Source organism: Schistocerca gregaria, chromosome 2 (genome assembly GCF_023897955.1).
Source record: "Schistocerca gregaria isolate iqSchGreg1 chromosome 2, iqSchGreg1.2, whole genome shotgun sequence".
NCBI classification, from domain to species: domain Eukaryota; kingdom Metazoa; phylum Arthropoda; class Insecta; order Orthoptera; family Acrididae; genus Schistocerca; species Schistocerca gregaria.
This window is the reverse complement of record NC_064921.1, coordinates 991843600-991867418: the sequence shown is the minus strand read 5'-3', so window position 1 is coordinate 991867418 and position 23819 is coordinate 991843600. Positions and strand designations below refer to the sequence as shown.

The 23819-nt window shown below is 46.8% G+C and overlaps 1 protein-coding gene across 1 annotated transcript in view; it reads left to right on the top strand.

Annotated features, from left to right (window-relative positions):
- Positions 1-20907, top strand: part of LOC126335495 (chitin deacetylase 1) — a 67707-nt gene extending 46800 nt beyond the window's left edge. The window contains exons 5-7 of the mRNA XM_049998830.1: positions 13647-13968; positions 17377-17792; positions 19860-20907. Of these exons, the coding sequence (XP_049854787.1) occupies positions 13647-13968; positions 17377-17792; positions 19860-20272 (1151 nt within the window). The 3' untranslated portion in view covers positions 20273-20907. The remainder of the gene's footprint in view (positions 1-13646; positions 13969-17376; positions 17793-19859) is intronic.
- The last annotated feature ends 2912 nt before the right edge of the window (positions 20908-23819 follow it).

Genomic DNA, 23819 nt, shown 5'->3' with positions numbered 1-23819 from the left:
TGGTTATCACAATAACGTTTCGCCGGACAACGCCAGTCAACTGCTGTTTGTGTATGAGAAATCGGTTGGTAACTTTCCTCATGTCAGCACATTGTAGGTGTCGCCACCAGCGCCAGCCTTGTGTGAATGCTCTGAAAAGCTATTCATTTGCATATCACAGCTCCTTCTTCCTGTCGGTTAAATTTTCGTGTCTATAGGACGTCATCTTCGTGGTGTAGCAATTTTAATGGCCAGTAGTGTAGTTTTAAAGAGAATCAGAAACAGAGACGTTGGCTCAATGTGGTGTTTACCCCGTCGTTGCATTTAGTGAAGCTGACAACGGCTGGGACATATGGCGCGGGGCAGAGATGGAGGGAACATACGAGTTTTCCTACAAGCAGACCGATACACAAGTGGCATTTTACAGCCCCTTTTATAGCTTTACATCTTTCCAGAAGCAAGGTAGACCCCCTTACATTACAATATGTTATGTAACACAGACTCATATTCTCGCAACAGGCTACTCGTTTGCTTCCTACCACTGGCTAATTGCGAGTACTTGCTGCGCCTGTGGGCACACAGTTTCTGGCACTGCGCCCAGATGGTCTCCTCGGAACCGGCCCCTGGGCCGTGGGCGCCGGTGGTTGCCGTGGGCGCCAAAAGACAGGCGGCGCACAAAGCGAGACGTGCCGCCGGTACCGTTAGCTGGCGAGGCGAGGCGAGGCGAGGCGAGGCTGCTGCCGGCTACCGGTACCTCGAGGGCGACCTCCAACTCCGCTGCCAACAGCCGGCCGACCCGGCGTAACTTTTACTGCGCAGGCGCGCCGAGCCCGCCATCACTCATTTCCTCAGCCTGCCGCTCCTACAGCTGCCACTTTCGCAGATTTCACTCCACTGGGCCCTTCCCCCCAGCTAGACGCTTCACTCCCCCTGACGACGAAGCCTTTCCGAAAGCTCCCCCCCCCCCCTCCCCCCTAACGTCGAGCCGCTCCGCCTACTGTTGCACCCGAGTTTATAATTCCTGTCGTAGATACAGTAATTACTTCTGCTCGCCAACATCACTTATTGCTCAGCGAGCAGCTTCGTGAGCGCGGGCAATCTCGCTGGAGATCGTCCGCTTCTCCGCTAATTTTCGCACGGATCGCAATTATGGCGCAGTTAATGAGTCAGCAGCATAGCGTAACGACTCCATTGGAAGAAGCAATCACTTTTCAATGTAATGTAAAATTATAAAAGCAGAAAACCGAGAAACGTTAACCTCTTTCCTTAGAGTGTGTTACCAGAAAATTAAAGAGTTGGGCTGTTTATGTAAAATTGAGAATCTAAAACATCTCTGTCTTGAGGTACCAAACAGCGTCTAAGCGTAATACAAAAACCGCAGGCTGTTTCTACCTGAGTCTAATTACTGTGTTGAAATCTCTGTACAGTATTTCAACGGTGAAGAAAAATGGTGACTCCGGAACGTTTCTTCATGTTCGAACAGTTGTAATCACATTCTACCTCGAAAATGTTGAGAGTAGGTGACTGAGGCAGTCTTTTAGAAATTATTTCTTCCAGTACTGTCGCAAACACACAAAAGATGTGCTGGAGGAAGGAATTGTGAAGTGAATAATCCGAAAGAAAACTTAATCACCAATTAAGCGTCGTGATCAACTCAGTTCAAAATGGCTCTGAGCACTATGGGACTTAACATCTCAGGTCATCAGTCCCCTATAACGTAGAACTACTTAAACTTAAGTACATCACACACATCCATGCCCAATGCAGGATTCGAACCTGCGACCGTAACGGTCGCGCGGTTCCAAACTGAAGCGCCTAGAACCGCTCGGCCACAAGGGCCGCCCATCAACTCAGTCAGCTCTTGTTACTGCTGCTGTTACCACCCTACAAGAGTTGAGCTGCATCTTGCAATTTGGAAACATAGCATGCATTCATAAAGGTGGAGAACTTCATTATTCTTCAGGGGAAACTACTGTTTCTAAATGACACATCAGACGAATGCCCCGATCTGTAAGCGAGTGATCCGAGCGTCTGACTCTGATGTGGAGGACGAAAGTTCAAATACCAGAACTGCCAGGGATTTTTCCTGGTGTGAAGACTGGAACACGGTGCGCTCAGCCTTGTGATGCCAATGGCTGAGCTACCTGAAAGATAAGTAACGGCTCGAACGCCTGAAAGTCGAAAACGATTGGGAGGGAGGTGTGCTGAAGCGATGCCCCTCCAAACTGCACCTACACGATGTCAGAGGGCGACAAGGCGGCCAGTAAGAGCCTGAACGCGGAGTTTATTTTTTAGTTTTCATCAGATGAATAAGACAAGCCATGAAATAAGCACCCTAGTCAAAATACAATCGCTCCTAGGAGACATCAGTCTATTTCTCTGTGACATTGCGTCTGCTCTTGGTGACGCAAAGGGAATAAGTGTTCTTTGATGGAGATTTGTGGGACAGGTGGAGTGAAGAGCAGCTCAGTGGCAGTAGAATCAAAAAAATGTTCAAATGTGTGTGAAATCTAATAGGACTTAACTGCTAAGGTCATCAGTCCCTAAGCTTACACACTACTTAACCTAAATTATCCTAAGCACAAACACACTCAGCCATGCCCGAGGGAGGACTCGAACCTCCGCCGGAACCAGCCGCATAGTCCATGACTTCAGCGCCTTAGACCGCGTGGCTAGCCAGTAGAATCCTTTTATTTACTTTCCTAAACTGCGTGTAAGTAATTCATGCCCGTATCTAAAGGGCGCTGGTTTGTGGGCATCGAACCCACAGACTTCGATGGGGAAGCGTACTGATGAAGATGCCAGTAGCTCCTAGACCCAATTCGTCTCGAAGGCGAACCTGCCTTGCGACACTAGCATTTCTGGCCAGGTGGCTGAGCTGTTTCAAGATCTGTGCAGTACTTGCTGGCAGGAAGCCTTTAGCCCTACGTGTCTGGGCTAGCAGCATCTGGCGCTGGTGAGCGCCCGATGGCTTGGTGGCTGGGAGGGTCTCAATTCGACACTCAGCCCCTAACAGCAGCGGCTGGACCGTCAGACAAGCGACCTTCTCATGCTGTTGTCTGAGCGGTGGTGGCCTCACGGTGGAAGTGATCACTACAGTAGACCCCGCAGCTGTCACCTAGGCCACGTACCGAAGCGTCCGTCGTTGAGGTAACTTGCCGATCACCGAGGCGAGTGCTGCGGCGTAATGCTGCACCAGAGTGTACAACAAATGTTTTCGGCAATGAGCCTCAGCGTTTGGCTCGCACTGCTACAGTTTCAACTTCAATTCTGGCAGGAAAACAGTATTTTCAAGTATGTGAATCGAGCTGTAGCCATTCATTAGATCCCGTGCAGCTACCAAACTGCGATGATGTTGACTACTACATTTCATTCTCTGTTCCAGATCTAGACTTCGTTTTATGTATGAGCCCATAGCAGCTGTGAATTTCTTCAGTGTAGGGCTTTTCGTAACTAAGCTGTTTTATTATGAGCAATCACCTGATTTCATTATTTAGCGATTAACTATTTTCAACCCCTTGGGTATCAAACTACACAATACTAACACAATTTGCAATGGCTATATCGTTATACAGAGCGATCAAAAAGCCAGTATAAATTTGAAAACTGAATAAATCGCGGAATAATGTAGATAGAGAGGTACAAATTGACACACATGTTTGGAATGGCATGGGCTTTCATTAGAACCAAAAAAATACAAAAGTTCAAAAAATGTCCGACAGATGGCGCTTCATCTGATCAGAATAGCAATAATTAGCATAACAGAGTTAGACAAAGCAAAGATGATGTTCTTTACAGGAAATGCTCAATATGTCCACCATCATTCCTCAACAATAGCTGTAGTTGAGGAATAGCGTTGTGAACATCACTGTAAAGCATGTCCGGAGTTATGGTGAGGCATTGGCGTCGGATGTTGTCTTTCAGCATCCCTAGAGATGTTAGTCGATCACGATAGACTTGCGACTTCAGATAACCCCAAAGCCAATAATTGCACGGACTGAGGTCTGGGGACCTGGGAGGCAAAGCATGACGAAAGTGGCGGCTGAGCACACGATCATCACCAAACGACGGGCGCAAGAGATCTTTCGCGCGTCTAGCAATATGGGGTGGTGTGTCAATTTTTACCTCTCTATCTACATTATTAAGTTTTCAAATTTATCCTAACTTCTTGATCACTCGGTATATAAGCATCATGGGAAGCTGTATCTAATAACGGTTTCACACAAGCATGGTGGTTGTGGGCTGAACTATCTCAGACGTGTAACCCAGTTTTTGGGACTAATATAAGGTTACATGGTCGAGGTGTGACTTTTCAGTGCTCGTCATAAGAGGCACATACCGTGAAACCCTCCACACACTGTGGGTTAAATGCCTCATCGGACCACTGGCGCACCTGACACCTTGCATAATTTAAAAGATGTAAAATCTCGACTCACTGGACTCCAGTCAGCTAATGTCCAGTTTCTGGGTCGTCTGGTCTACTGAGCACCTCACGCTGGAATGCCGCTGTGAGCACTGGACTTGTCAGAGTTACGCGACTATATATGTCCGTTGACGGATCACCCTCGTAATGTCCGCTTGGAAACTGGTTGACACGGACCTGGATTAGCTGACGCATCAACTGCTTTCGAATTGGTAACTGTCTGCGGTCCCTGTTGGTCAGGCTCTGTACTCCCTGTTACGTGGCCGAAATTAGTTGCTATTGCTGCATCAAATGTGTGCCTCCATGCCACGAAATACTCTTAGATGGCTTACGGTGGACTCACGTCACGATGCAGTGACGTGTCTCACAAACTAGGAACGGCGTGCTCTGTTTGGGTGGCGCTGATCAGAGAGCAGAGATTCTGGTCGGCACGGGGAAGCGGGCCGCTTTCTCGCGAGATGGACCGGCGCTGCGCGGCGCGAGGCTGGGGCGTGGTCGGATCGTATCGGCCCCAGGTCCGCCGCCCATACCCGCCGTGACGCAACAGCTGCCAAACTGCCGCAGCCTGTGCCATCACAGGCGAGCCAATGCAGCCGCTCCTAATACACACCGGCTTCGGAATTGCGTCATAATTGCGCGAATGGCTTTGCATGGCCAATGAGGAAGTACGAAGGAATGCCCTAGTTACAAAGGTATCGTGGTATTAGAGGTATCTGCTGTATCGCCAACAGTAACTGATCCATTGTTATCTAATCACACATCTCACTTCTCGTGTTAGCAGATACCATATACGATCATAGTAAGTAACACCCACGAGGGTGACTTAGAGCTCAGAACAAATTCAAGGGGGGATGCTGCTCACTCTGCCTGTTTACGGCGATCCGAATGATGCTGCGTAAGATAACCGAGAAATTTAATGATTATTCCACTACTGCAGTTGGTTCCGTGAAAGATAAATGCTGATGGCGGCGCTGAACTCCAGGTGCAACACATATCTTATTGCAACATTGATAAAGGTTGTATCCGAATAACTTGTATTTTCACGAGTGAGCAGAAGCTATAAAAAAAAACGAACTGCTTATCTTTTGAAAGGTGGCTGCTGTTGTTGCTGTCCTCATGAAGATTATCTTAATGCAACTCTCTACGTTAGACTATTTTGTACTTTTCATCTGTCGCCGGCCGGGGTGGCCGAGCGGTTCTAGACGCTACAGTCTGGAGCCGCACGACCGCTACGGTAGCAGGTTCGAATCCTGCCTCGGGCATGGATGTGTGTAATGTCCTTAGGTTTAGTTAGGTTTAAGTAGTTCTAAGTTCTGGGGGACTGATGACCTTAGAAGTTAAGTCCCATAGTGCTCAGAGCCATTTTGAACCTTTTTTTTCCATCTGTCCAACTACTGCAACCTCCATCCACTTCACTTTTGATATTTCGTATAATGGAGAGTCCTCTCCTGTCACAGTTTTCACCGCACTCTCCGCATACCTCCTACACACATAGTCTCCTCTGTTACCAAATTAACTATTCCTTGATGCATCGCGTTATGTATGGGTTATGTCATGTATAAAAGATTGTTATGAAGTAAAAATGTTACTGACAAGGAAACATCACCAACTGGACCTCATATTTTCATAAGAAAACCACCACGCTTGCAAGATATCATCCCCAGTAATCGATCCCGAGCAAAAATTTTGGCCATGATTCTGGTGCTACGCAGTGACGACCTTCTGAAAGTTCAGCTTTTAAAGTTTCGCGCGTGTCGGTTGTTCATCACTCGATCCACTCCACTGCAACCGCCAAATGCCGAGAGCGAAGCACTGTACTGCGGAGTTGAGATCAGAGCCCTCCTATTCGTGACATCTTGATGGCGAAGGAAAAGGAGAAGGGGACTGACACATCTGTTTTGGTAATGTTGTTCGAGAACACACATTACTCAGTGTAAAAATACGAGTAATGTGAGTACGTAATTAAGTCAACTTCACTCACATATATGTTTAGTACTATTCCAACAGTATTTCTCAAAATCAGAACGAATAAACCTAAGCAACTGAAGAACTATTATGAAATGAACTTAATGATTATCGATTTAGATTTTAATCATGCCACTGATGTTGAAGAATAGCACATCTCCTTCAGATTTACTTCCCGATAACAGTGATACCTTCAAAATACAAAGAAAGTAACAGACAACAGTGATATTAATAATTAAGTAACCCCACGCTATATCTGTAATGAAACACTCATTCGTGTCATTCATTTACACTGTAGTCGTAGATAGTAACATAAAAATGTTCAAACCAAAGAGATCTTTGATACCAGCTACAGTTTGGAAATGACGCACATTGACAAAATGAACAAAGCTTGTCACCAATGTGAAAACAGTACTTCAAAGACCTCTTACCCACTCAATTGCACAGTGCTTCACGCTCGAGGATTGGATGGATTCAATGGTTCGGAGCGAGTGACAAACATCCGGCGGTCGGGAGAGTTCAAAAGTTGTGCTTTCAAAAGGTCATACGAGTGCTATGAGAATAAAGGCCCAAATTTTCGCGAGGGATCCATTACTAGATCTGATATCTTGCAAGTGTGTTTTTTCTCCTTAAACTATGAGGTCAAGTTGGTGTTATTCTTTGTGCGTGAGCATTTAAGTAGCTTCGGTGATACTTCGCAACGTTTTGTGCCCTACTCCTCATCATCGGCACTGCCATCCTCCATGTTGTACCGCTGAAAAAAAAAAGCTACGTTTACGGTGCTTAGCTCACTCACCTGCAGTGCAGATGACTATCTGTATGGCATCGTTTTAGATGCAGAGCGGGTTGATCGAGGCCCGTCGTAGGGCCTTAGTTCTTATCAGTGAAATACGAGACGAACTGGTATTAGACCACAGGTAGCTCAATTGAGAATTATTGTGAGGGGATTTCTAACGCAAGCAACTCCTCTGCAACCTAAGGAAACTAAGCAAAACCCTTGATGAAAGCCAGTAAGTAGGAACTAATTTCAGGTTTCTGAATGCATTTTCGATGTTTCTCTTTGATATGAACTTCCTGGCAGATTAAATCTGTGTGCTGGTTAGAGCTCGCACCAGGGACGTTTGCCTTACGCGCTTGGAAGGTAGGAGATGAGGTGCTGGCGGAAGTAAACCTGAGGTGATTGGTCATCAATCGTGCTGGGCTAACTGAGTTGGAAGAGCACTTGGCCACAAACGCAATGAAAGGCTGCGAATGAAAGTAAGGGTATAGAAGTGTTTCCATACCTAATTTGATAGGAATAGGACATGGGCAGCGAACGTCAAACTAGTGACAAACCCATAATGTTGATTTTATCATTAGCTGCCACTTACACAGTTTGTTCAATATGAGCAACGGACACGTCGACGAGCTTCTGTACAGCGGCAGACTTGCACCTGGTGCCTAAAATTGGAACTAATTTTTTCCCAGTGTCAATCGGTTCCGCGTTAGCACATTAGCATATCTACACTACTGGCCATTAGAATTGCTACACCATGAAGATGACGTGCTACAGACGCGAAATTTAACCGACAAGGAAGAAGATGCTGTGATAGGCAAATGATTAGCTTTTCGGAGTTTTCACACAAGGTTGGCGCCGGTGGCGACACCGACAACGTGCTGACATGAGGAAAGTTTCCAACCGATTTCTCATACACAGACAGCAGTTAACCGGCGTTGTCTGGTGAAACGTTGTTGTGATGCCTCGTGTAAGGGGGAGAAATGCGTACCATCACGTTTCCGACTTTGATAAAGGTCGGATTGTAGCCTATCGCGATTGCGGTTTACAGTATCGCGACATTACTGCTCGCGTTGGTCGAGATCCAATGACTGTTAGCAGAATATGGAATCGGTGAGTTCAGGAGCGTAATACGGAACGCCGTGGTGGATCCCAACGGCCCCGTATCACTAGCAGTCGACATGACAGGCATCTTATCCACATGGCTGTAACGGATGGTGCAGCCACGTATCGATCTCTGAGTCAACAGATGGGGACATTTGCAACGCGACAACCATCTGCACGAACAGTTCGACGACGTTTGCAGCAGCATGGACTATCAGTTCGGAGACCATGGCTGCGGTTACCCTTGACGCTGCATCACAGACAGGAGCGGCTGCGATGGTGTACTCAACGACGAACCTGGGTGCACGACTGGCAAAATCGTAATTTTTTCGGATGAATCCAGGTTCTGTTTAGAGCATCATGATGGTCCCATCCGTGTTTGGCGACATCGCGGTGAACTCATATTGGAAGCGTGTATTCGTCATCGCCATACTGGCGTATCACCCGGCGTGATGGTATGGGGTGCCATTGGTTACACGTCTCGGTCACCTCTTTTTCGCACTGACGGCACTTTGAACAGTGGACGTTACATTTCAGATGCGTTACGACCCGTGGCTCTACCCTTCATTCGATCCCTGCGAAACCCTACATTTCTGCAGAATAATGTACGATAGCATGTTGCTGGTCGTGTACGAGTCTTTGTGGATACAGAAAAAGTTCGACTGCTGCCCTGGCCGGCACATTCTCCAGATCTCTCACCAGTTGAAAACGTCTGGTCAATGGTGGTCGAGCAACTGGCTCGTCATAATACGCCAGTCACTACTCTTGATTAACTGTGGTATCGCGTTGAAGCTGCCTGGGCAGCTGTACCTGTACACGCCATCCAATGTCTGACTCAATGGCCAGGCGTATCAAGGCCGTTATTACGGCCAGAGATGGTCGTTCAGAGTATTGATTTCTCAGAATCTAAGCACCGAAATTGCGTGAAAATGTAATGACATGTCAGTTCTAGTATAATATATTTGTCCAATGACTACCCGTTTATCAAATGCATTTCTTCTTGGTGTAGCAATTTTAATGGGCAGTAGTGTACAATCTTTCATTGCAGTACGATAAGGAACAGCCCACATTGGGCCTCCGTGAGCAGCTGCACTTCTATTATAATTAGAGGGTATCTGTGTATGTGTAACAGTAAAGTGGATAGACATGCTTGCGACTTACGTAATTTAACCCCCCGTCGCTTCAGAGCGGTGATGGAAGGTTCCTTTCTCCCTTCGCTACTCCAAGGGGCAGTCAGAGACGCCGCTCGTTAATCAGACTCATTTTTTTCAGCAGACGGTCTGGAAATGGCTCTGAGGACTATGGGACTTAACATCTTAGATCATCAGTCCCCCAGAACGTAGAGCTACTTAAACCTAACTAACCTAAGGACATCACACACAACCATGTCATGTCCGAGGCAGGATTCGAACCTGCGACCGTAGCGGTCGCGCGGCTCCAGACTGTAGCTCCTAGAACCGCTCGGCCACTCCGGCCGGCCAGACGGTCTGTCAGTGGGACGCAAGAAGTTGGGAATAAAAGTGAGAGAGAGGTTAGCGGTTCCGGCATTTGTCTTACAATCACCAGAAATCCGAAAACCTTGGTCGAGAAGACTGTAACCTTTTTCAGTTTCTTCCTGGAGGAATAAAAATCTTTGTGGGTGTGTGTTTGTGTGTGCGGGTGCACGCTGACATTTATGAGGTCGATGCATAGTTGCTCGCCGAGCGCCTGCCATAGGGAGAACGAAAGCGCGGTGCGGGAGGCGGTTCCAGGTGTCCGCGAGCCATGGGCGTGCGTCGCATTCCAGGCGACGGCGAAAGCTGCGCCACTGAGGGCCACGCCTCGCAGTGGCGCGGCACGCCTGCAGGGCCACCAGACCGCCCCAACAAAAACGACACGACACGGCGCGGGAAAAAGTTCGCGTATCCCCGCGAAAACACGCCGTCTGCCAGTCCACCACTTTAGGCTCGTCCTTCACACTGTCGCGCATATTTAGAGTTCAACATCTAGTTTCACTTTCTGTCTTTCTCCTTTTTGACTCTATCTTTATTCGTACTGCTTAATACGTGCTTCTGATGTAGCGACTCCAGAAGATCGCTTTTCAGTCGACTTACGGAACGTCGTATTCCTATGACGTCATCAGTAGCCGCTAACTGAATACTGACATTAGCACAGCAATTCTCTCCTGTACCGTACACCATAAACGGATATTTTTAACATCCGTGGCGAACATTTTTAGATGAGCTGCGATTTCAGGGCCGTATAAAGTACACACAGTACGCAATGCTTCAGTGAGGACATTTAGGCACTTTTCTTCCTCTTCTTCGTCAGTCTATCTCCATCACCTATGTTGTGGAACGACTTTCCCTTTCTTTGTAAAAGCATTAAACTTCGCTGGAATCGCCACTAATATCTAAAGCGTTTGGTATCATTCTAGAAGTCTGCTACATGTTCCTCTACAATTTATTAGCCACACACACACACGCACACACAGGCAACCTTCTCTCCATTGTTTGGTACAAATGGTTCTGAGCACTATGGGACTTAACATCTGAGGTCATCAGTCCCCTAGAACTTAGAACTACTTAAACCTCATTAATCTAAGGACATCACACGCATCCATGCCCGAGGCAGGATTCGAAGCTGCGACCGTAGCGGTCGTGCGTTTCCCGAATGAAGCGCCTAGAACCACTCGGGCACCGTGGCCGGCGTACCACAGCAATAGTGTTTGTTGATTACCTCAATTGACTGAGGGGGGAAAAGATATGGACGGCTGTGTTCGACTGATTCACAAGTTCATTCCGTGAAACAGGTTTTTTTTTATATTTTAATCCACGTCCGGTTTCGGAACATACACTTCCGTGTTAAAGCACCCGCCAACTTATAGTATTAAAAGATAATGTGAAACACTCAACCGAAAATCGTGTGCAAATTACTTACTCGCGTGGCATGGGTGATGAGCTGACATTTCTGTTGTGTTCAGTCTCAAGACGGGTTAGATACAGCTTTCGACGCTAGTTTGCCCTGTGTAAGCTTGCTCATCTCAGCATTGCTACTGCCCACCACGTGTGTTCGAACCTACTGAGTCTGTCCCGTTAACAGAGTGCTTCTTTTAGTCGTGTCATAAACTTATTTTCTCGCCACTGAGATTGACTGTGTCATCATTAGCTATCAGTTTCTGCCTATTTGGTCTTCGTCAGTCTTTAGGACCACATCTCTGTGTCCACCTTTTCAAAATGGTTGCAGGACTGAGCTGTTCAGTACACAATGTCAAATCAAACATCTGTCAGCCGTCTAATTTCCTAGCTGTTATTTTATTGGGCAACCACTTTCGGCGATACACTATGTCATCTTCAGGCCCCTTGACCGGCATGCAGGAAGATTCAGACCGCGGTTCCGCTCAAAATAGGTGCCAGCATTCATAGACTGGTATCTGTAGACTTCTGCTTGATACAGCGATCACTTCAAACGCTATCTGTTCAAAAATTTCCGCTCTCTTCCCGTCTGAGCTGCTGAACTGTTTATCGTCCGCATCTCACTTTCGTACGAGGTTAACGCTTTCAGAAGGCACTTCCTAAGTGTTAAATTTATATTCGATGTTAAAAATTTTACTTTATCAGAGTTCCTGTTACGAGACTGCACTTCGTATCCTCTGCATTTTGCTGCCGAAATAAAAAACTCATCTATCATTTTTTGTGTCTTATTTCCTAATCTGATTTTCTCCGCGTTGCCTGCTGTAATTCGAATACATTCCATTAGCCTTGCATTACTTTTGTTAACGCTCATCTTGCAACTTCTTTTTCAAGACATTACGCATTCAGTCCAGATACTCTTACAGGTACTTTGCGACTCTACGCACAATTACAGTGTCAATGATCAACGCGAACTGATGTTCCCAGAGGTCGGCTTCTACTGGGTTTTCCATTCTTCAGTAACTGATTCGTGTCACTATTTTGCAACTATGGCATTAAATTTATGGTTCAGTAATATTCACATCTGTCACACCTGCCTTCTTTGGAATTGGAACTACTACATAGAAAAGCCACTGTGTGTCTTTTATGTGTCTCATACATCTTCCACAGCAAGTGAAATAGTTTTGTCATGGCTCATTCTCCCAAGAATATAAATAATTCTGAGGTAACATCGGCTACTGCAGGGTCCTTGTTTGGAATTATGGAAAATTCTGACACGACTCAACCATATGCTCCTAATCATATACAGGTTGCAAATATATGCTAGTAATGTGGATACTGCAACACTTTTCCAAGTAGCATATTGTTGGGTTGGTCGAAGAGCCAACAGCGTGTTACGAAAGGAGGTCGAAATGCATGCGTTATAGCTCACGCAGGCTGGCGTGAGGAGGGAAGAACTATACTGACGTGAGGTCTGGCAGATGACAAGGAATGAGAATTCAGAAAGCGGACGTAATTAGTTTGATACTTAACTTTAATCCATTAATGATGAACGCCGCTCTTGACGGTACATGCTTCGCAATATTATCTGTTCAGGATACATAATAACTGAATATGGCGCCTTGCTAGGTCGTAGCAAATGACGTAGCTGAAGGCTATGCTTAACCGTCGTCTCTGCAAATGAGAGCGTATGTAGACAGTAAACCATCGCTAGCAAAGTCGGCTGTACAACTGGGGCGAGTGCTAGGAAGTCTCTCTAGACTAGACCTGCCGTTTGGCAGCGCTCGGTTTGCAATTACTCATAGTGGCGACACGCGGGTCCGACGTATACTAACGGATCGCAGCCGATTTAAATGCTACCACCTAGCAAGTGTAGTGTGTGGCGGTGACACGACACATATCATGTGTGTCCACCGATCGAACATCATTATGTGTCAGTTCATGTTAATGCTTCGTACCCAGTCGTTTCAATGGCTCGACTACAGATGATGTGTCTCGGAAAGCCTGGTCTAGCTAATCCTCGGTGCTCACTGCCTCAGGGAGGTGCTGCCTGTCAGTCATTCGTCTAGTAGCACATTGTCTCGCCTCTCTGTTGTTATTACACGTGATGCTTCATCGAACCCAACGAGCGACCTCGAACTCTGTGCCAAACTGCACCTTTTATAGTTTTCCGTTGCGAATAGTAGCTGAAGTAAAGCCTGAGAACTGCTCTGGCCAACAATGGTGATTTCTGAAACCGCTGTGCAGTACACCCCTTGTGGCGACCAGACAACAATGCACGGGTTGTGAAAAACGTTCTAAGTGGTAGTGCCATGTTGTGTCTTTGTAGCATAAGCACCTTTTCAGAACTTGCGTATTACGTGACACTGCCAATCCTTTCCTGGCTGCCAATTTATTAGTTCGTTTGAAAGCCCTCGTCAGAGCTCGATAACAAAGCAGTGCAGCAGCATGCGTCTTTGTAGCATGTTTCGGGACGATGTGTTTGTGACGCGGCTGTTCCCTCTTCCAGACAATGACAACGATCCGAACCGCGCGCCGCCCTGCGACCCCACCGTGTGCGTGCTGCCGGACTGCTTCTGCTCCGAGGACGGCACCGCCATCCCGGGAGACCTGCCCGCCTCCGAGGTGCCCCAGATGATCACCGTCACCTTCGACGACGCCATCAACAACAACAACATCGAGCTCTACAAGGAGATCTTCAACGGCAAGCGCAAGAACCCCAACGGCTGCGACATGAAGGCTACTTTCTTCGTGTCGCACAAGTACACCAACTACTCTGCCGTGCAGGAGATGCACCGCAAGGGTCACGAAATCGCCGTACACTCTATCACGTGAGTATCTGCTGTTGATTCACCTTTCTCCATCGCCAGTCCCGCCTACGCGTACAGCAGCTGCGCCTTGAGACAAGAGCAGTCTTCAGCAGGGAACAGAGAAACATCGCGCGAGAGGTATGGATCTCGTTTTGGGAAAATTACTCAGCGGCAGATTGGGAGTGTGGTTTTAAGGCAGTAGGTTAGGCGGTACCATCTAACACAAGATTTCCATGAACTGTCTTGTTTAGTATTTCTCAGATTGCTTTGTGTGCCAGCAGATATTCATCGCTGCCTTGAAATCAAGGAATTGAACGAAAATGTCTCTCAAGACGTAATATTTGCGGTACTGAAAATCTATACTACTATGGGAGACGAGTAAAAGCTCTGAGTTGCTTGTTCATCAAGACTTCGAAAAGCGTCTTTCACTATTCAGAGTACTACTTTCAGCGGCATCGTCAAGTGATCTCTCACAGTTGATACCTCGCACAGTTAACCATTATCAGTCTCATCTAAATTGTTTCAGAGCGCATAAAGAGAGGTAGAATTAGTATATCCTTTAGTCAAAATTTCGAGTCGGCTCGAGTGAAAGCCATCCAACTGGTTAGTCATGCCCCTGAAAACCGCGAGATTTAAATTTATGTCTCCGAAGCAGAAAGCGAAGTTGTGCAGCAGGAACCCGACGTTCACACTTCTCGCTTTAAATTACGTTGAAATTTTCCAGCAACAAAATGTCAACGTCATCTGGGAAAACACGCTACGGGTGAAATCTGAGGTTGTTAAATGATTTCGACAGAGATCCATGCATTGGCGGTCGCTTTGCAACTCACTAAGGGCATTCAGTGGCACACCATTATCTCCTTGCCGTTCGAGATAACTAGTGAAATTATCGTTATACGAAAGGAAAACAAGCGCAAACCACCGTGCGACACAGTTCTGAGATTACGTAGAGGTTCCACTGCTTAACAGATCCTGGCACGTCCGTCATACGTTAAAGCCTTGTTGGTGTGAGAAGTCATGTCCCCGACAACTACATCGTATGGCAGACGGACGAGAACCTTCAGTCGATAGCAGAGAATATGTAATGACGTATTGGTTGTAACAGAAAGCTAATTTTTAGCTTTTCAGTTAAAACTGGGGCTGTAGTGTTGTCCTAAAAGAACTTGTAAATACCGAGGTTCCAAAATTTCGTGTTATGGTCTCATCACAACAACGCACATGAGTTCCAAGTGTGTTATGTCAAAACAAACCATTATGGATGTATTCATTGGCGACTCTAGAGTGATGTGTGCAGAACGACCATATAAGTGAAATTAGAAGGAAGGTCAGCGTTGGCCGTAATATTGATGATCTATTGACAGCAAAATTGATTTTCAATCACATAGTGATCATCTTCAGTGCTGTGGTATACAAATTAAACTCATAGGCACTGGTGTCAAGTTATTGTCAGTAACCAAAGCTATGAAACGATCGCAATAACTAACACTCTGTTCTCAATTATTGTGATCGTTTCGTAGCTTTGGTTACTGATAATAACTTGACCTGCCTATGAGTTTAATTTGTACATCACAGCACTGAAGATGATCACTATGTGATTGAAAATCGGTTTTTCTGCCAATAAACCATCAATATGACGGCCAACGCTTATGGAGGTATGTTATTAATAAAATCTACTCAAAAAACTGTTCTCATTCGATTTATCCACTGTACAGATATTCGAAGGCTTTTTTAGGAACAGTCGAAAGAAAAAGCTTCAAGTTTTATCTATGTATGACCAATAGTAAAAAAGGCAATTTTGTTTTTTAACTGAGCAATTATTGTTATTTTTGTGTGGGGTTAATCGTTCAAAGCAATAGTCTCGGCAGATTCAGCAGCGAGTAACTACGATCAGTTTTAAAGTCTACTCCAATATCGAATCACGACTCTCTACGATCAGGTGTCGTAGTTACATCGATAGGAGCTATTGTTGCACGGGCCATCCCGTCGGCTCGGAGAATTTTGATTTTTTAGTAATTTAAGATTCACTGCTGTTCGAAATCAGGATGTGAGAAAAGATATATGATGATAGAAACGTCTTCTGCAGCACGGGTTAGATTAAGGAATATACGTTGGATACTGAGGCGCTGGAGAGAGTGGTTGCTCACACCTCACGACATAAAGCGAGAGCAGGACTGATTGCAGTCCGAGACACCAAAAGCGGAAAACTGCGAGAAACGCCATGGACCACCGCGGCTCATCTCGCATTCTCTGAGCTTTGTTCTCCAGCCGAGAACAGAAATTCCCTTTGAGCATTTCTTATGTTTCAGATTCAGAGCAGAGAAGAAAACGGGATTATAAGAACATCGAAGAAGTTCGCTGGTTGTAATCTAGCAACAGTCAGCTCAAAAATTATCCCTCCGCGTTTTTGCCATGTTATACGATACCTTAGTTTTTATACTGTTGGCCATTAAAATTGCTACACCAAGAAGAAATGCAGGTGATAAACGGGTATTCATTGGACAAATATATTATACTAAAACTGACATGTGATTACATTTTCACGTAATTTGGGTGCATAGATCCTGAGAAATCAGTACCAAGAACAACCACCTTTGGCTGTAATGACGGCCTTGATACGCCTGGGCATTGACTCATACAGAGCTTGGGTGGCGTGTACAGGTACTGCTGCCCATCCAGCTTCAACACGATACCACAGTTAATGAAGAGTAGTGACTGGCGTATTGTGACGAGCCAGTTGCTCGGGCATCATTGACCGGACGTTTTCAGTTAGTGAGGGATCTGGTGAATGTGCTGGCCAGCGCAGCAGTCGAAAATTTTCTGTATCCAGAAAGGCCCGTACAGGACCTGCAACATGCGGTCGTGCATTATCCTGCTGAAACGTAGGGTATCGCAGGGATCGAATGAAGGGTAGAGCCACATCTGAAATGTAACGTCCAATGTTCGAAGTGCCGTCAATGCGAACAAAAGGTGACCGAGACGTGTAACCAATGGCACCCCATACCATCACGCCGGGTGATACCCCAGTATGGAGATGACGAATACACGCTTCGAATGTGCGTTCACCTCGATGTCGAGAAACTTGGATGCGACCATCATGATGCTGTAAACGGAACCTGGATTCGTCCGAAAATATGACCAGCCAACGCCGGTCTACTGCTGTTTGTGTATGAGAAATCTGTTGGATATCATTTGCATATCACCGCGTCGTCTTCCTGTCGGTCAAATTTCGCGTCTGTAGCACGTCATCTTCGTGGTGTAGCAGTTTTAATGGCCAGTAGTGTCCAAGTTTTCTGGAATGGGTGGGTGATGCGTGGTCGCTTTGTCTTCGTGAGATGTTGGCCTCTTGTAGTTGCTTTCGCAGCCAGAGCGGCTTGCTCACCGCGAGTGTGTGGGGCCTGACAACGGACCGGCTTTCTCTGTGGCGCACAGGCACAACGACGACGAGCAGTTCTGGAGCAACGCGACCGTCGACGACTGGGCCAAGGAGATGGCGGGCACGCGCATCATCATCGAGAAGTTCGCCAACCTCACAGACAACAGCGTGGTGGGCGTGCGCGCGCCCTACCTGCGCGTCGGCGGCAACAACCAGTTCACCATGATGGAGGAGCAGGCCTTCCTGTACGACTCGACCATCACGGCGCCGCTCTCCAACCCGCCGCTGTGGCCGTACACCATGTACTTCCGCATGCCGCACCGCTGCCACGGCAACCTGCAGCACTGCCCGACGCGCAGCCACGCCGTCTGGGAGATGGTCATGAACGAGCTGGACCGCCGCGAGGACCCGCAGTTCGACGAGTACCTGCCCGGCTGCGCTATGGTCGACTCCTGCTCCAACATCCTCACAGGTGCGCAGTCGTATCGGAGCCATGTCGTCTCCTTTGCTCATTTTGAGCCAATCACCATATTCACACACTGAAGCTGCCAGCAACCGGTTTGATTCGTGTGATCTTCTTAATCGAGACGTTCTGCTTCCACTTTATTATTCAGTTTAAGATATTTCCGTGACAAAAAACATTGAAGAGACTAATCATTACCCTGAAAAGCATGCTGATACTGATATCCGATGTAGTTCAGTTTTAGTTAACTGAGTTAAAGCTGGAACACGTTACTGTTCTCAGTACGCCAATTAATGTTTGTGTCTGTATCATTTCCGATGAAAGGTTTTCCTTGTCCTTCTGATCTCAATCTCCATCGCGATTACCGAGCGAGGTGGCGCAGTGGTTAGACACTGGACTCGCATTCGGGAGGACGACGGTTCAATCCCGCGTCCGGCCATCCTGATTTAGGTTTTCCGTGATTTCCCTAAATCGCTCCAGGCAAATGCCGGGATGGTTGCTTGCAAAGAGCACGGCCGACTTCCTTCCCCGTCCTTCCCTAATCCGATGAGACCGATGACCTCGCTGTCTGGTCTCCTTCCCCAAAAAACAACCCAACCCCAACCCATCGCGATTACTGAAAATCAGTCAGGTCACAATAATTTTTTGTTTTAAATTTTGGCAACTGATTTCGGTCTATAAGACCACTCTCAGATGATGACGATGATGATGATGATGGTTGGTTTGGGGGGGGGGGGGGGCACTGAACTGCGCAGTCATCAGTGCCCGTACGTCAAGACCCAATTTTTTCACAGTCTAATTTTGTACACAGTCCAGTCTCTTCACTGTCACGAATGATGATGATGATGATGATGATGATGATGATGATGACGGAATGATGAGGACAAAAAAAACACAACCACCATTCTCAGACCGAAGGCTGAAAATGAAGTGAGCCGCTGTGCACTACCGACTGGTACCCAATCAGGAACTGCCCAAAATTAAAAAAATCAAAATACGTTATTGCGATCTGGACACGTTTTTATTAACATATTAAGTGTGATCGCTTTTCCAAATTAACATCAAAAATTATTTCCATCGCAGTTGATTTCTACGGTGACAAGAAAGTAAACTCAGCTTCTCCCCCTCCTCCGTGTGGAGTTTCACTTGAATTGTTCTCGTTTCTGTTCACTATGGTTTCCCTAAATCAAACAAACAGCGCCCGGGTTCTTTCACACAAGTCAAGACCCACTCTCTGTCTGTCTGTCTGTCTGTCTCTCTCTCTCTCTCTCTTTCTTTCTTTGTTTCTTTCTCTTTTGACCAATTGAGATAATTCCCAGACTCCAGGTATCTCATTCACAACAGCAGTTTGTACTTTAACAGATCAAAGAACGCATTTCCACTATAAGTGATATGGCGAGTGCCAAATATCAGGCGATTACAATTTAAAAATCTACACGCACTGCCGGGAGAGACTATTTATACAACTGCGGATTAAAAATGAAACAATGTAAGGTCGAACCTGTTGTTCATGTGGAGTTCACGCTATGTGCACCAAAATAAGTTAATGGCAACTGCTGTTCAGTCATTGCGTCTGCATGAAACAACACGCCACAAGTAATATTTTATGTAAACACCGTTTTCGGCGCCCAGTCGAGACGTCGCATTTAATTATACCACACAGTTTCTGAATACTAGAATCTCTGTTAGAGATCCGAACTCAAAGACAAATATTTTCTCCATTGTCTTACGGAGCGACGGTTTGGCTATTCACTAATGATAATTCCTCTTTCGCTTGAAGGCTATAGAGTAATAAGTAGCTCACTTTTAAGTGAACGTTACCGTCCTCTTTCTTAGATCCATACGATTTTATATCTGTAAACCAGTGAGGTGTTCATAAATACCATCTACACCGATAATCAGGCAGTATTTCAGATCCCCAGTTTGCGAGTAACGTCGAAAGTCATATCTGATGTACGACAAGCGTACTGCTATTTTTCACATCCGCGCTGCTATTTGTACATATGTGCAGCTCTAAAAAACTAATATGATGATGGACATCTGAGTCTCATGCATGTCCGTTTTGTGTCCTCGCAGGTGACCAGTTCTACAACTTCCTGAACCACAACTTCAACCGCCACTACAACAAGAACAGGGCGCCTCTCGGCCTGTACTTCCACGCCGCGTGGCTGAAGAACAACCCCGAGTTCCTGGACGCGTTCCTCTACTGGATCGACGAGATCCTGGAGTCGCACAAGGACGTCTACTTCGTGACGATGACGCAGGTGATCCAGTGGATCCAGAACCCGAGGACCATCCAAGAGGTGAAGAACTTCGAGCCCTGGAGGGAGAAGTGCGTGGTGGAGGGCCGGCCCGCCTGCTGGGTGCCGCACTCGTGCAAGCTGACCAGCAAGGAGCTGCCCGGCGAGACCATCAACCTGCAGACGTGCGTGCGCTGCCCCAACAACTACCCGTGGGTCAACGACCCCACCGGCGACGGCTTCTTCTAGGCCGCGCCCGGCCCCACCGACGCCGACGTCGACGCCGCCCATCGTTCCTCGGCCGCTGGCGCCGCCGTGAACCTCCTGCCCCCGCCACGTCCGGCGCGCCAACGGCGAATCGCAGACTCTCGCCGCCATTCTTCATCGTGTACTGCCTTCGCTGCTTGTACTCGGCGGAAGCGAACTCATATCTCACTCAGTTGAAGTTCACTCTAATAAACGCGTGGTCCACTACTAGCAGTAATATCTTCCTGTATTTTGTTTTTGTTTTCGAGAGAAGGACACAGAGAAAATGAACAGTGGTCCCCCTACTGCTTACGTTCGGAAATGTCGTGATTGGCTCCATTCTCTCTGGTAGGCCGCAATCCTCGTCGGAGCAGGGGACGGTGGATTGCGTAACAGCGATCGTGATGACTGGTCAGCGCCATCTCGCTTGCCGAATGTAACATTCTGCTGCGCTTATCATCACACAGTTGTGCGAGCAGACGATACGCAAAAAGAATAAATCGCTCACTTTTGGACAAAAGAAAATGTATGAAAATATGTAATCTACTCATTTGTTTGTTGTTACCTGATTGTTCCATTATTTTCGTGATGTACTTGTATTTTAGACGTATGTACTGAATAAATTAATTTCTACACCATCTGCTTTGCATTTTTAATACCTTATTTTCCTTTCCCATAACCGAGCAGCGCGTAACCCAGCGCTTAGCTCGTGCACAGTAGGATTAAGAACCTGCCCACACTGCCTGTTACTTTCTTAAATATGCATTGTGAACCGATATGACAACATCTCTTGCCAAACAGGTCACATTATTGCAATACTTCGTTCTCCTTATGCGACTGGGTCCACACCCTTGCGAGCTCAGAAGGAGGCCGTGTTCCAAGTTGTGCTGCCGCCCAGAACAGAACAGCGACCTCGCTCTGAGGTGCCGCGAATTGAGTCACGCCGTGACTTCCAGTAACGGGCTCCTTTTTAACCTATCGCGCACCGCCATCGGCCTGCAAAGGTTACTAGGGTGTTCCACAAGTTCCGCAAGAGGCTATCAGGCTTGGGCGGAGATCACGAACACACAGTCCCGGAACAGAATAGGAGAACAACGACTTGAGGTGTAGGAAAGACAGTAGAGGCGCGGCAAGGCCAAGAACAAGGAAGCGCAGGAATCCTAAGAGACCAAAATATCATGGACTAAGATCATTTAGTGTCTATAAACGTGCTCAAATACCACCATGAGGTTCAACGTTTCAAATGGGCACACACACACACACACACACACACACACACACACACACACACACAAACACACAATGGAAGAGAAATTATCAAATGGCTTGGTTCAAACGGCTCTGTGCACTATGGGACTTACCATCTCAGGTCATAAGTCCCCTAGAACTTAGAACTACTTAAACCTAACTAACCTAAGGACATCACACACATCCATGCCCGAGGCAGGATTCGAACCTGTGACCGTAACGGTCGCGCGGTTCCAAACTGAAGCGCCTAGAACCGCTCGGCCACAACGGCCGCCCATCAACTCAGTCAGCTCTTGCTACTGCTGCTGTTACCACCCTACAAGAATTGAGCTGCATCTTGCAATTTGGAAACATGGCATGCATTCATAAAGGTGGAGAACTTCATTATTCTTCAGGGGAAACTACTGTTTCTAAATGACACATCAGACGAATGCCCCCATCTGTAAGCGAGTGATCCTAGCGTCTGACTCTGATGTGGAGGACGAAAGTTCAAATACCAGAACTGCCAGGGATTTTTCCTGGTGTGAAGACTGGAACACGGTGCGCTCAGCCTTGTGATGCCAATGGCTGAGCTACCTGAAAGATAAGTAACGGCTCGAACGCCTGAAAGTCGAAAACGATTGGGAGGGAGGTGTGCTGAAGCGATGTCCCTCCATACTGCACCTACACGATGGCACATGTCAGAGGGCGACAAGGCGGCCAGTAAGAGCCTGAACCTGCGACCGTACGGTAGCGCGGTTCTAGACTGAAGCGCCTAGAACCGCTCGACCACCAGCAGCCGGCGAGAAATTATCATTACAATAAAATGTATCTGTATCGTGTCAATAAAACCAGATCAACTTTTCGCTGCACGTTAAGTCCACAGGAACGAACAATTTGCCTTGAAAGGCGAAAGTGTGTTAACAATAAATAAGTAAAAAGAGCAGCTTCTACAACATTTGCCTTTTATTTGTATATCTGAAGTTGTTGTGCCACTTCATTTGAAAGGGGTCCATTAATAACATTTCTGTACATTAAACGAATATCTCTGACTCGATGGCAGCACGCATCAGGGAGCGGAGTTTTATTGCTACTCCGTCCTGTGAATTTTTCTGGTAAGTAATTCCATGCTAAACTGCCGAGCTGTGTGAAATGGTTATCAGGTTTTTTGGAAGATATGTGCATACGACGTTCAATTTCAACAACAAAGCACTTCTCTAATTCGACTAAACTTCAGGCTGACGATTACTTTACTTAAAAAAAAATCTCAACTAACCGCAGTATGGAAACAAATGTTTTAAAACAGGAGATTTAAAGAGAAGAAATTAACAAGAACGTGAGACGAAATTAACAACTTACATAGCTTTGAAAAATGAAGTGGGCTTATTGCCCTCAACATCAATCTCCATTATCAAGTTTCTCTACATGAAACTATTTAACATTTTATTTGTTACGCAAGAGTAGAAATATATTTCATATACGTGAAACACGTGTTTTTTTAAAGTGTTGTTGAGGAGACTAAACCCCATACGTTCGCTTTTCTTAGCGTTTGAAAAAACGGTTCAAATGGCTCTGAGCACTATGAGACTTAACTTCTAAGGTCATCAGTCCGCTAGAACTTAGAACTACCTGAACCTAACTAACCTAAGGACATCACACACATCCATGCCCAAGGGAGGATTCGAACCTGCGTCCGTACCGGTCGCGCGGTTCCAGACTGTAGCGCCTAGAACCGCTCGGCCACTCCGGCCGGCTCTTAGCGTCTGACCCCGACGCTGACCTCCGATAATCTTCGTCCATTTAAGTGCTGCAATAAGATGCTGTTATACAAGGGTATAATGTCCTGAATGACTACTTAGCTTACGCCGTAAGTGGGACAGTAAGCACTGCAGTAACATAACTGCTTGTTTGCGTCAAACGGGCATGCAGCTCGAGGATATCGCCTTCGGCGGCTGCCGGTTGCTCGCCGCGGAACGTCCTTGGCGCGGACGCAGGAAAAATAAGGTGTCGCCGCAATAACACGGCAAATCGAAAACACCTCGGCCCCGCGTTCTTCAGGCGGCGACACCGCTGCAGCCGCCTGGGAGAAAGCTTCGCCTGCCGCAAGGCTAGAAACAAAAGCCCTTTCGTGGTGAACCTTAGCGCGTCGACGCATCGCCAGGCCTAATTTCTAGGTGCTGCAACTTAACAATGCCAGAACTCAATGGAAAGGTCACTGCCGACTAAAGGTCAAACGATACGTGCCGCAACTTCAGCATTCCTCGGGTTCCTAATAGTACACTGGTGCTCCCTGGTAGTTCCACAGAAGATTTCTCATACTTTA